Source organism: Ascidia mentula, chromosome 3 (assembly GCF_947561715.1).
Source record: "Ascidia mentula chromosome 3, kaAscMent1.1, whole genome shotgun sequence".
Classification (NCBI taxonomy): domain Eukaryota; kingdom Metazoa; phylum Chordata; class Ascidiacea; order Phlebobranchia; family Ascidiidae; genus Ascidia; species Ascidia mentula.
Genome location: NC_138568.1, coordinates 22051857 through 22065524, shown reverse-complemented (window position 1 = coordinate 22065524; position 13668 = coordinate 22051857). Strand labels below are relative to the sequence as shown.

General features: G+C 37.1%; 1 protein-coding gene across 1 annotated transcript; it reads left to right on the top strand.

Moving 5' to 3' along the window:
* The first annotated feature begins 7739 nt into the window (after nt 1-7739).
* Nucleotides 7740-8697, top strand: LOC145894124 (uncharacterized). The gene is made up of 2 exons (XM_082982593.1): nt 7740-8169; nt 8320-8697. Exons 1-2 carry the CDS (start codon nt 7742-7744, stop codon nt 8468-8470), a joined length of 579 nt encoding a protein of 192 aa, XP_082838719.1. The 5' UTR covers nt 7740-7741; the 3' UTR covers nt 8471-8697.
* The last annotated feature ends 4971 nt before the right edge of the window (nt 8698-13668 follow it).

Here is a 13668-nt window from a genome sequence, read left to right as displayed (position 1 = left end):
AACTTTATTAACTTGTTGGATAACAGGGGAAACCTCGGTTAATAAAGTAATGTTTTTTGTTTTGCCAGAAGAACAGACTATTAAATTAAAATTTAACACTAGGTTTGCCGCTAATGTATAGAGTGGAGTAACAGAACTAGACACCCAAGCATAATAGTAATTTCCCTTGATGAAAACCACAACACGCTGGTTGGAATTACCGAACATAAAAATTTGTCCATTGGCTGAGAGCAAAGCAAAGGTAATTGGCAAAAAAATAGCCAACGTTTATTGGCAAAATTTAATAAACATTGCGTTTTTGACGGATAATTTGGTCAATATACGGGAATATCATACGTATAGTTTAACCATGCCTGAATGATATATTCCCTGGAAATGCAAAGTTTCAGAACAACAAGTTAATATTCTGAGCGTACCTGTTGATCGTAACCCGTTGAATGGTGATGTCAATTAAGTATTTCCCTCAACCTTACACACAAAGAAAGCAAATATTTTGAGATTATTATCATCATTATTTAGTACTAATGTAAACTTTTTGTGGAAATGTACAGGAAATAAAATGGCCGTTTCAGAATTTGTGACATAAATTATTTATTGGTAGATTTTTTTCAGATTTTTTCATGTATTTTTCTGCTCTTATTTCAATTTCTTTGTTCCTGAAGCAATGACAAAAAACGAAAATGATAAAATAGATTGCAGTCAGTTGTCGTCTTGCAACGAATTTGTTCAAAAACAAATCAATCGGGAGTTGATGGAACTTATAGATAGATTTTGCACGAGATATTCTGGTAAACCAACACCTACTAAATTTATAATAGAATACGTATTTGATGGAGGAGGGGACGAATCGCTCTAGAAGTTTATTGAAGACAAGTTTTGGGAATAAAGCCAGGCATGGTGTATATGTGTTGTTTTTCACCAGAAGAACGTCAGATTCATAATTCATTATGATACCTGGTGGTCACAACCTATTTTCAGTTTCCATACTTCCTCTTCCGCTGCAAATCTGATTCTGGGATCGAGCTATTATCTTGCTTGCCAACCCAACTGATGATGAACCTGGGAATGGATGGATTAATACATCATCACTTACAAACCAAACCAAACCATTATAGCTTCTTTCGTGGAGTTTATGCCTTTTTGCGTGGGTTTGGGATTGCTTTCAGAAATTTAGGACAAATTAGTCAGCACCGTAGTCTACACTGGAAACGAAGGAAGGTGGATTTTTCGAGGTCTCTGTTGTTTTTCGTGTCGAAAAAAATTTTTGTTTGGACGACATTGATCTACAGAAAAATTTTGAACGAAAGAACAGCAGCAAAAGAAGTGCTGAAATGGTGCATTAGATAACCTTTAGGAGTGCTAATAAAACCTGTAAAGAGACAGCAGCGAAACAGGAAAAAGCAAGTAATTCACACGTCTGACCACGTCGGTTTCAGGCCCAAAAAAACCCACACGTTATCTTGATCGCGAATCAACCTTAACACCGAATACGCTCACCACGACTAAATGAGGGGCAAAGATCTAACACGGGACAACTGTAAATGTCTTTCAAAGTTTTTATCTGCACTCTTTCCGTTTTAAGGAGAATTTTATCCTTATTAATACCGGTAAACAGAAGTATCTGTGAGTATCTCCGTAAGACGATTTGCAATTTAAAATTCACACGTGGGAAACGGAAAGACTATCTTTTACCCCAAATTATGAAATGTGCCGTATCAGTCTTACGTCTACCGACTGAATTATCCGGGCGGGCTCTCTTTCGGAAGAGAGACTGACTGCTGTATTCTAAAGTACACAAGCAATGTGAGACACACGTTTCGGCCGGAAAAAATAAAATGATTGTCATGTAGCGGCCTAATCCAACTTGGCCTACAAATGATTCTGACGATGACCACGCTTATTATGTTATGATCAATCAGTTTTTAGGAGGGATGAACTCATGTATTCGAAACTGCATCTTCGCATATATGGAATACATTTACCCTGAAGGGTTGCAACAATTTCTTGGGCATCATTGCTTGTGTAGTTTCTAAGGTAACCTATCACATTTAGCAGTTGTAGAACCGCATACTCTTGACTGAAAGTGGTTTTCTTAACCCTTTCAATCAAACACACAAACATTCTGTGTACAATGATATTTAAAAGACAGAAATAGTCTTTCGGTTAAAATTTCAAACAAAACAACACATTGTCAAATAAAAACATTTGCAAATTATAGCGACAACGATTTTTGATTAAACAGTGTTTACAGGAAATCAGTAATTAACAAACTTAATTACACTCAATAAAATGTTTAAGACTCTTTTTTACACTTGCGATAAACGACAGTCAAAGCGTCTTTAAACACAGTCACAGGTAAAGCTTTATTAATCAAGTACAATTAAGTGCACACAACTAACAGTTAATCAGTAGATGAAAAAACATTCTACGTCAGAACTATGACATCAGAGAACATGAACATTGAACATTTAAAGGATTTAAAATATATTTCTCTCGTCGCGACATATCGTATATATAGAACTAGAACATAAAGCAAAGCACAAATCGAATATAAGTTTACAACCTATATATATATATGGATATATGGAACTGCAATTCATAAGAACAAACAGAATATATTCGAAACTGGTGTCACGAGAGTTTAATGTTTTCTCATTTTTCTTCAACAAGTTTTCGCTTTCTTCCAACTCTTTGATCAGTGAACATTTTAGTATCATTGGCAAAAGCTGGATTAAAGAGTTGTTTCATCAGTTGTTCTTTTTCTTCCTTTACACATCTTTCCTCTTTAAACCCTTTTTTAAACGAACACATTTTACAAACACATTAGAATATACAAGCGTGCAGAGCTTTCTTTGTGTGTTATTAGTAAAATACAACAGACTAAGTGCAAATGAAATTGCTTCTGTTAAAAGTTAAGTTGAAGGGTATTTTTAAAAACTAACCTTTCCAGCATTGTTCTTGCTGCTTCTTCTCTTTTATCAAATTCCTTTCGAAAAATGTAAATCAGATCTTCGATTATATTCTCTTCCCATTCTTTCGACTTAGTCTTCTTCCTGGCGATTTCAGTCTTCTTCCTGTCGATTCTCAATAGACAAGCGGCGATGCAGGATGACACAGGAATGGAATCAAGCTTTTTCTTTATATCTGGACTATTTTCATTGTCTGGAACAAGTCGTCTGGCAATCCCGAACAAAAAGAGAACAGAAAGCTCGAAGAAACGACCCTCTTTGCGTTTATTGCGGCCTTCGATGTTGAATGATTCTGTCATAAACTTCTGAAAGTAATTACAAAACCCACGCAATTTTGGGGCGTGACAATCATTGATAAAATATTTGTAACCATTGGGTTGTTCTGTAAGAGCAAAAGTAATTATTAACCCGTTCCCAGGTTGGTTATCAGTTGGATTGGCGAGCAAGATTATATCTCGATCCCCAGCATCAGACCCGCAGCGGAAGAAGAAATAATTTCCTTTTTTATAGTAGGATCTGTTTTTCACAACTTCAATGAATGTGTAAAGTAAGTCTCGTCCCTTGTGCCCTGTAAGTTTGTATCGAGGCATTAAATCGTCCGATGGTAAACAATGTTTATATTTTTCACAATGTCTTTTTAAATTTCTTAGCAAAATTTCATTGAATAATGTTGATGGATCAGGTTCAATTCCTGGTCTAGTTAGTTGATCGCGGAAGTTTTTGTCAAACTCCGCAAACTTCTCATAATCATCGGAAATGGCAGCAGTTGAAGCCATTTCAGATACTTTATTTCAAACCTAAGCTGAATTATTGAAACAAATAATTTCCCTTTTGTAACCGTTACTATTTATGACCAAATATGATAACAATTTGTACAAACGTTCAAAAAACACAACGAGTCCCTAAGGTTCTCGGAAGTTATCAGACTCAGGTCTATACTCACTGTACGCTTGATATCATATCTGGCTTAATAATATATATATATTAATATGGCGTCACACTAATATGCCACTTTTATGCGCCACGTTGATGTTTTCAACGTATGGCCACTTCCTAACAAAAACAATCCCATTAAATACGATAACGTCAGGTAAATATTTGGATCACCATCAAATATAACCGCAATAAGTAAAACCAAAGTTTTGCATTTTTCCGTAAACACATGTGTAGAGCAAAACAAACGTTGGTCCTAACTGCAACAACACAGACATAAACACCCACATATTCTAAAACTTTTCGCTTAAATAAGCGTCTGTCAAAACTAATCCAAAAAAATTTTGGGAAATTATTCCACTATACACAAAGAGTAACACACCTTGCACCGATGTTCATTCAGAACGTGCAGCCTTTCGTTAAAAGTTTATAGTAATGTTTTTGTGGACCTGTCATATTAACCTGCTGCCTTGCTAACTCCACGTAAACACGATTCTGTGTAACTGTCTCCTCACTCCATATTGCCTCTCTATATATATCCGATCCTTTGTCTTTTGTACACGATTCAAATCCTGATTACTCGAAATTCTACCCCACCCCCAAGCGTTACCAACTGCTTTTTATATTGTTACGAAACAATATCACTTAGCAACGTAAACAATTAACAAACACCATGTAACGAACATTCTGTGTGAGTTGTTCAGTTACAAATATTTTCCAGAGATCATATTACGTATGGATGGCGCGTCCTTCCACACCGGTAACACAAGACAACAATAAACACAATGTTTATTGTGATTGCGGCAAATGCTTCGTCTCCAATACGAAGTGAGTCGGATCGTTTTGCTTTCGGCCACGATTTCAAACCTGAATACCCGCATTTCTGAACGAGCCCATGTGGCGTTACCAACACGCTTTTTGTATTGTTACGAAACAATATCACTTAGCAACGTAAACAATTTAGCAAACACCCTGTAACGAACATTCTTTGTGAGTTGTTCCGCTACAGGTATTTCCCCAAGAACATATTGCGTACGGATAGCGTGTGTTTCCACATCGTTAAAATGCTTGACTGCTGGTGTTTACAACAGAGAAACTTGGAGTCAGTCAGGCGTGGCGAAATTTTAACCCACGCTAACCCCATAACAATGGAGTGACTTTAAACAAAAACAAACACTTGTCACTTACCAGGGGTACCTTGATGCTAAATACCATCGTTTGCAATATAGATACACACATAATTATATCTCCATCAAAGGAGAAGCTGCGCCAATTGGTATAAAAGAAATAACATTTATTGTCGTGATTTAATGAACATTGTATTTATTGTTGTCTTGTGTTAACGTTGTGGAAGGACGCGCAATCCATACATTATATGATCTTGGGAAAATATTTGTCGCTGAGCAACTCACATAGAATGTTCGTTACATGGTGTTTGTTAATTGTTTACGTTGCTAAGTGATATTGTTTCGTAACAATATTAAAAGCGGTTGGTAACGCTTGGGGGTGGGATAGAATTTCGAGTAATCAGGATTTGAATCGTGGCGAAAAGACGAAGGATCGGATATATATAGAGAGGCACTATATGGAGTGAGGAGACAGTTACACACAATAGTGTTTCCGTGGAGTTAGCAAGGCACCAGGTTAATATGACAGGTCCACAAAACATTAACATAATGTTTGATGAAAGGCATGCACGTTCTGGGTGAACATCGGTGCTATGTGTTACTCTGTGTGTGCAGTGGAATAAGGATTTGCCAAAAACATTTTTTGATTATGTTTGACAGACGCTTAATTAGGCGAAAAGTTTCAGAATATGTGGGTGTTTATGTTTGTGTTGTTGCAGTTAGGACCCACGTTTGTTTGCTCTACACTGTGTTAATGGAAAAATGCAAAACTTTGGTTTTACTTATTGCAGTTATATTTGATAGTAATCCAAATATTTACCTGGCGTTATCGTATTTAATGGGATTGTTTTGTATTTGAACTGCAAACTCAATAACTACAGGGCCTATCAATCTCTACATATAAATTTAAAGTTATTGGTCGTCTAATTGGGTGTTTGCTTTGCAAAACTATGCAAATAAATGCGTTTTAAGCCGCAAGGTTAATTAAATCTGTAGGCAGAAATGAACACAACCATTCGCTCATCACTTACACGCCTTCAAATTAACATCGTGTGATGATTTCGCATTTGAACTGAATCTCTTGCTAATGTGACCAAGCGTAGAGCTTTCCCAAACAATTTCAACGTAAAGTTAATTCCAGACAAAAACATCTCGCCGGGAATCGAAACAAAGATTGCCGCAGAAGAAATGAATTATTCCCGAGGTCGTTATATTGGCTACCACTACAAAAAAAATCCTAAACTATTTGCCATTTAAAACTTGTAAGCGGTTTGCTGCCCACACAACGTAATTGTTTGCGGCTTGTAACATGGTTGGGCCAAAATGGCTGACTTTTTGGCTAAAACATAAACTTGTACAAAGGCTTATTATTCCGTCACAAAACCTAAATTGGTCCTCAATAACGATTGTTGTATCACAAAACCTCAATATGTCACATACAAGAAGCAAGTGCATCATATTCGATCGTCTCCTACCTTGATCCGTAATTCCACGTTAGTTAAAATTAAAAAAATATTTTCCACATGACTGCTCCTAGCCTAAATATTCCACTAACTACTTAATACAAATATATTAAAAACAAATAAAAGAAAAATATATCTAGCTGACAATACCGTTGTAAGTCACGCCATAGCTGCACTGATGAGACCTGTTAGATCGAAACAGCATTCACCTTGACCACAGCTCACTATGAAAAGCATCATTGCCTTCATTGATTTACCTAAAACAAAAACATTTATCAGTCTTTTTTATTTTGCAAGGTTTCCCAATCTCTTAACAGTGTTGGCACATAAACATAGACGTACAACCACAAAGGATATCAACAAAACACACGTGTATGATGGTGTTTACTCCCGGGGGAATCACCAGAAGGTGTTTTAATTTTTTTTTGGTTTCAAAACTTTTTTCACGTATGTGTGTTTTTATAAACTGTTTGCTAATCAACCTGACTCTTCCTTGTTAGTTTAAGTTTTTTTAAACTTTCCCCATTGATCCGGCGTCGGTTTGTAATCTGATCGTTGGTGACGCCATATGGGCTCGTTTAGAATTTCGGGTATTCAGGTTTGAAATCGTGGCCGAAAGCAAAACGATCCATCGAACTTCGTTTTGGAAATAAAGCATTTACAGCAATCACAATAAACATTGTGTTTAGAATCAAAGGGTCGGATATATATAGAGAGAGACACTGTGGAGTTAGAAGTTACACAGAATCAAATTTCTGCACAAAGCAAAGCACAAGGTAATTTCAGGCTCGCAAAACGTTACCATAAAGTTTGATGAAAGGCAAGATCTGGATGAATTGATCACACAGATATCGAGTAACTACTTGCTAAATTGAATGTTTAGATTTTATCAAATAGAGTTGATTTATTTATAACTGAAACAATGGGAGAATCTTTCGAGGAATTTCTAGATTTTGACAAACAATTTCGCACCCTGTTGTTGGAACGCAAAGGGATTGATCCCGATGAACGTAAAGCAACACACGGCAAACTGCGGGATGATTTGGAGTTTTACTGCAAAAATAAAAAAAAAGAAGAGTCACATCTTCCTCCTCCTCCCCCTCCAGAAAACCTGGTAGACAGCTACACATTTCAAAAAGAACGCAACGGACAGGAGTTACTTTACACGTTCATTGACATTGTGCGAAACAAAAACAAATTTAAGAAGGGAAACTATTTCTACTTCGATTGTGGTACCAGGCAGGACGTTATGTTGCTTGCCCATCCAACCAAAAAGCAACCTGGAAATGGCGTAATTATAACCACTGCAGACAGCAAAGAAGTTATGAAGTCAAAAGAAAAAAAATTTACTCCAAAAACTATAAAAGCCACTCTGAGATCGAAATCAGATCTTGATAAATTTCCAACTTATTTCAAAAACTTTATGACTGAATCGGTTTTTACTAAGTATAAGTCGACTAAGGAAGGTCAGTTTTTTGACATCGCCGTCCTGCTGTTGTTCGAAATCGCCAGACGACTTGTTGAAAATGATGAACTCCGTTCCGTCCCAGTGATGTCTTACATCGTAGTCTGTCTTTTGGAAAAAAACATTAATATCTTAATAGAAACTGAGAAATCCAGAATATTTAAAGGCTCATACAAACAACGGACAGCGGAAGCAGAAAGAAGTTTTACAAGGTTAATGCAAAGTCATGAGACAATAAACCCATAATTGTAGAATAATAAAACCTTGTTTTTGTCTGTTGGATGGGCATTTTATTCACAAACAATCGCTAAAGAAATAAATAGAAACTTTATTCCGCTCTAATAAATTTAATATTTTCACAGATACTACGGAAATAGGCAGGAAGAGAAAGAAGCTCTGATGAAAACATTGTTTAATCCACAATTTAGAAGTACAGAAAATAATGAACAAGACGCTCAATTTGAAGAAGGTTCTAGTTCTGAAGACTCGGAGTCAGGGGGTCCCACTACCTGAGAAAAGAAGAAAGTGAAGATAGAAAAAGCAATGGTTTACCCTCAGAAGCAAACAAGTCTCGTCACTGCAGTTCGTAACTGTAGCACTAGACTGTCGCTAAGTAAACCAGCAAGGTTCAGCATTCTTTACATCGTAGCACTTCGCTTTTATTTCCGGGCCTGGCTAGTTTACCAGAAAGTCGGAACAATGTTCACTACTATTGCAACTTCACTACAAATTTATAAAGTGACTGCACGTTATTTGATGATTCTTTTCGTTTCGTTGACGTTACAGAAACGGTGGTATCGTTTCCTATGTGATTGACGTCTTTCGGTGGACAAGTGTGACTTCCAACCTTCACCCTCTGTCTGTTTTAGAATGTGCACGAATGGTGGCACGCTTACCTTTCCGCGCTTTTCAGTCTTTGCCAAATTTACGTTTTCCTTTCCTGTTATCAACAAAGAAATTAGCAAAATATTTAAGCAAGTGTAAATGTCTTTTGGTTTCCTTACGAGCCGTCTGCCCATTTCCCGTCTGACAATCCCATACCCGAACTTGAATATCTCTACTGAACATTATCCTATATAACGCCACATCCTCTGTGTAAATATTTGCCCTTCGCATTTTGTTACAAGTGTTGCATAACATCACGTGACTACATAAACCAATAAGTTTCCGATAACCCAATCACAAATAGTCATCAGCGCCTGTTAATTTGGCTCTTTCCATTGGTCTCTATTTATATTCTATTCGGAATCATCGTTCTATCTCTGATCTTCTATTCGGTGGCAAGACGCTGCAATTATTATTGAGACTCTATAACCTATTCACCGGCTTCGGATTCATTCCCACATTGAATTGTAAATTCTTGTGGAAATTAGCAAAATCATGTATTGCTTTTTGATGCAGCTTTTCTTGGCAACCGATATTAACTCGTTGTTGTTTTTACATGAGGAGCTTAGTTAACTTCTTCGTTTGTTTTTAATGTGTTAACAAATAAAAACAAGCGCATTTGATTCGCATCTAAATCCGATTGCATAGAATGTGTTTATAATTGTGACATGATCTCGTCAAACAGAAAATTTACGCTAAAACATTGATTGATTTTAAACAAGATTATGTTCACAAGTTTTTGAATGAAAGTTTTGCTGTTTGCTAATTCTGTAAATAAACTACTAACAGCTTGAAAACAAATTTTTAGAGCGATCGAATGAAATTGCAGGGATATGGCCAACTTAAACCTTCCATTTAATGGAAACCATGTTTTCTAGCAAATCGCAATACTAAACTAAAAACACTGAAAAATTAAGTTTAACTATGGATCGAAATGTAAACCTCCTGGTATGTCGATGACTATTTTTAAACCCAGTCGAGTGAAGAAGGCGTTGAAAACCGGTGAAGCGCAGAATCAGTCGGTCGTTATGATGTGAATTACAATCGTCGTGTAACAACATATCAGCCAGCACCGCTTACCAGCAGTGCACGGACCCTTTATAATTCAACCTGGCTATGCAGGCGACTTGCATTCCACCTGGTCTGTAATTGAGTTATAAAAAGTGCTTGATTGCTCGTGTTTAAAACGGAGAAACTTTGAGTCGGTCAGGCGTGTAGAAATACTAAGCGATTGACACTACTACGCGAATGAATAATGCACGCAAGTACGACAGAGCAATAAGTTGAATTCCCTAAGTCAACACTCTTCTTTGTTGCAGTCAACAAAGGTTGTCGCAAACTTTTCGGAAATAATTTCTCACATGACTGAGCAAGCGTCAACCATTTTGAACCAACCCGGAATGTTCAGGTTGAGGTTTGACGAATTTTGCAACAACTGATTCGCACTGAAGTAGGAACCGAATTCTAAATGAAGTGGAATAATTAAAGGATGTTCATCGAGCAAATGTTGTAGCGTGAGGCTCGTCCACTTGAACTTTGAAAAACAAGCTGTGAAAAATATGAATGTTATAATAAATTTTATGAAGGCTTAACCAAATACAAAAGTTACGCATTATATTTCCCTTTATCAACAAATTGAACAAATCAGAAATATGCTGTAGAATTGGAAAACTGACTCTCTGGCATCACCATGTGGACTGAGACAGCTGGAAAGACGCAAAGATTAGAAAAGATTTTTTGGCGTATTAAGTTTAAGGGTGATAAAAGGTTTCACCTGCTCACACTACAACAACCGCCCCTAAAATTAATAATTATAGATTTTTCTTGTAAATGCACCTTGATGACGCTGGAATAAGGATGCGCTCTTGACGTATCCTGATTCATTACCAATCCACCACATGTAATTAGTATGAGGCTTTACAGAAGCAAAGCTTTAAAATGACTAGATATACAATTGTTCGCTTTAAAACGAATTCTTTCCGTACAGGCTGGGCTTCAAAACATTATGTGATCTTCAACAAAAAAAAACTGCACAAAGAACCTTGCTCAACCGACATTGAATTGCAAACGGTAATGTTTGGTGATTCAGTTTAGAAATTTTCAGTTGAAAGGTTTAGCTTTTGTAGCACTTTTTGTAACATACAAACCCCAGACAAGATATATCGGGCACAAGCGGTTACCCGTCCAACTTTTAACGAGGTTATTTTTCCTGCACGCGTCGCTCGCGTGGCAACTCAACTAACGCAGACTTCCCGTCCTCAGGGTGAGCGGTTGTCACAACCTGTCAAATTTCTGATGAAGTGCTTAAATTCATTCCATTCATTTCCACACGTTTAAGCGGGGCGTATACTGATGTTTAGTACCACGTGTTGTCAATTAATATAATTAGCAGAAACGAATAGTTTGCATTTATTAAAGACGTTAATGAGCTGAGGCAGGAGGTTTGTGTTTGGTTTCCAAATAACTTTACCACTAACAAAATCGTATGTTACGATAGTCAGTGAATATTTTGCTTTAAACTGACATGGGCTCCCTCATTTTGTTAATCCTGCTCCTTTTACTCAGCTTTCAAAACTCCAGGTCTACAGGTATGTGATTTGTGATTGGTTAAACTTATTTATCAAAACATGTAACTGACTGGTTTGGAAATCGTCTGGTGATCAATTCTGAACAAAAATATCCAAACCACAGATTCACTCTTTCTGAAGGTTATGATCAAACATGATTTGGGATTCATAATTAATCCGTTTAATTTTCTTTTACGAAGTACACACACTGAGTTACTGAGGCTGTCAGGCATATTCATATGATAAAAAATGGAGACGTTTCATATTATAAACTGCATGCGTCATCAAATATTCGAAAAACGTGTGCCGCATATTTTATGCGCTTGACCAGATGGTTGTACGACTCATGCAAACTTGCTTGATAGAGTTGATTACATTATTTACCCCCACAGAGTGGAAACCGAATTTTATCTGCGACGACGGAACAATAATTTTACAAAATCGGTTTTGTTCCAACTTCGCGGATTGTCCAGACAAAAGCGACGAAAGAAAACCAGAAATTGTGTCGGACGAAACCAACCTTACTTCAGAATATTTAATGTACGTTTAGCAAAATTTGTTTTAGTTAATTTATTTTTGTGCAGTCCTGTATTCTCCACTTACGATAAGACTTTGCCAATTGCTGGCATGGTTTGATAGAAATTCAGAAAGTCAATATATTGCGTTTGCAAGGCGTTAGCGCCGTAAATAACTACATGTACTGGTTGTTGTATTAATTCAAGTACACACGAAAATGTGTCAGTGCTTTTATATTAGAATAATTTCCAGAACAATTAAAAACCTGCGTTGCATTTCAGATGCTCGCTGCCTCGTTCCCTGGGTTGGATTGAAACTTGTGCGATTCGTCGTGTTGAGTTTTGTCGAGGCCACACCCAGTGTATCGGTAAAACACTGTGCGACGGTTGGTGTCCAGATTTTTATCGCTGTCCGGACGGAAGTTGTCGCCAAAGAGCTTCATTGTGTGATGATGAATTCTGCAACGATTGTCCGTCTTCGAGAAGGTTTGACAATGGACACGGGTTTAAGTGTTTGAGAAATGGAAGGTTATGCAATCTGCCACAAAACGTTCTGTTTGATGGAAATTCTGACTGTGACGATGGTTCTGATTTATGCTATGTTCAAAGTGGGAGTAATCTGAATGGTGACCCAAGGTAAGTTTAATGTGTTTGTAATGAAATATATAAGTGGGTGTAAAAGTTACGTATTAGTGATTATGGTGTTCATGGTTTAACTTGGGCTTGATTCTGTAATGAACTTTGCATTTTTTGCATTTCGCTTTTTCGTGATGTAAAACGCTTTGGGCCCACTGGTTGGCTTGGAACGATATAACTGCAAATTTAAAGTTTACTGACTAATAATGTTTTGCAAAAACAATTTATTTACAGAGACGTCAGAAACCGAACCGGGTCCTTCTTTAACTCCACCATATGTTTCGCGTGTCGAGACGAACAACACACGATCGTATCGAGTTCAAACGTGTGTGATGGGAAGGTTGACTGCCCCAACCTGAAGGACGAATGCCAATGTGAGAAGGAAGCACACGGAATATGTGGTTATGTCAGCAAATATGAAGAACACCCGACGTAAGTGGATTTATAAGAGGCCTAAGTTTCCACTGAGGGTCGCATAGTTTGCGTCGAAGCAAGCGTAACATTGAAAACAGTTTTTTTAAATATGGCGGCAGTCACATTACATATGAACACAGGAACATGTTAGAAAAAATTTTGACTGAGATGTGGTCAAAAATGTTAAATTAATGATGTCGTCTACAACAAAATAATATTTTACTTGTAATGTTATATTTATCACCGGCAAATTTATGCATGGCTCGGTTATAATTCATCCACAACTAAACATGTTTTTCTGTGAGCTGCATACAGATGGCCACTGTTTCGACCCATAAGGTCTCATGAGTGCAGCTTGGTGCGACTCTTCTTGGCCTGCAGCTCACAGAAATCATATTGTTTGCTCCACTTTGCTCATCTACACGTTTTTACTTCGCAGAATAATAAAGAAATGCGACTGCTTTGATTCGAACGGAAATTGTAACAATCTCTCAACTCTCAACAACGCCACGACATTGAATTGTAAACGGTAATGTTTGGTGATTCAGTTTAGAAATTTTCAGTTGAAAGGTTTAGCTTTTGTAGCACTTTTTGTAACACACAAACCCCAGACAAGATATATCGGGCACAAGCGGTTACCCGTCCAACTTTTAACGAGGTTATTTTTTCTGCACGCGTCGCTCGCGTGGCAACT

Excerpts from the sequence above, each read along its gene's own strand:
- LOC145894124 (XM_082982593.1), top strand. The coding sequence starts at position 7,742 with ATGTTGCTTGCCCATCCAACCAAAAAGCAACCTGGAAATGGCGTAATT. Across the intron at positions 8,170-8,319 it reads GCAGAAAGAAGTTTTACAAG|ATACTACGGAAATAGGCAGG; the intron begins GTTAATGCAAAG and ends ATATTTTCACAG.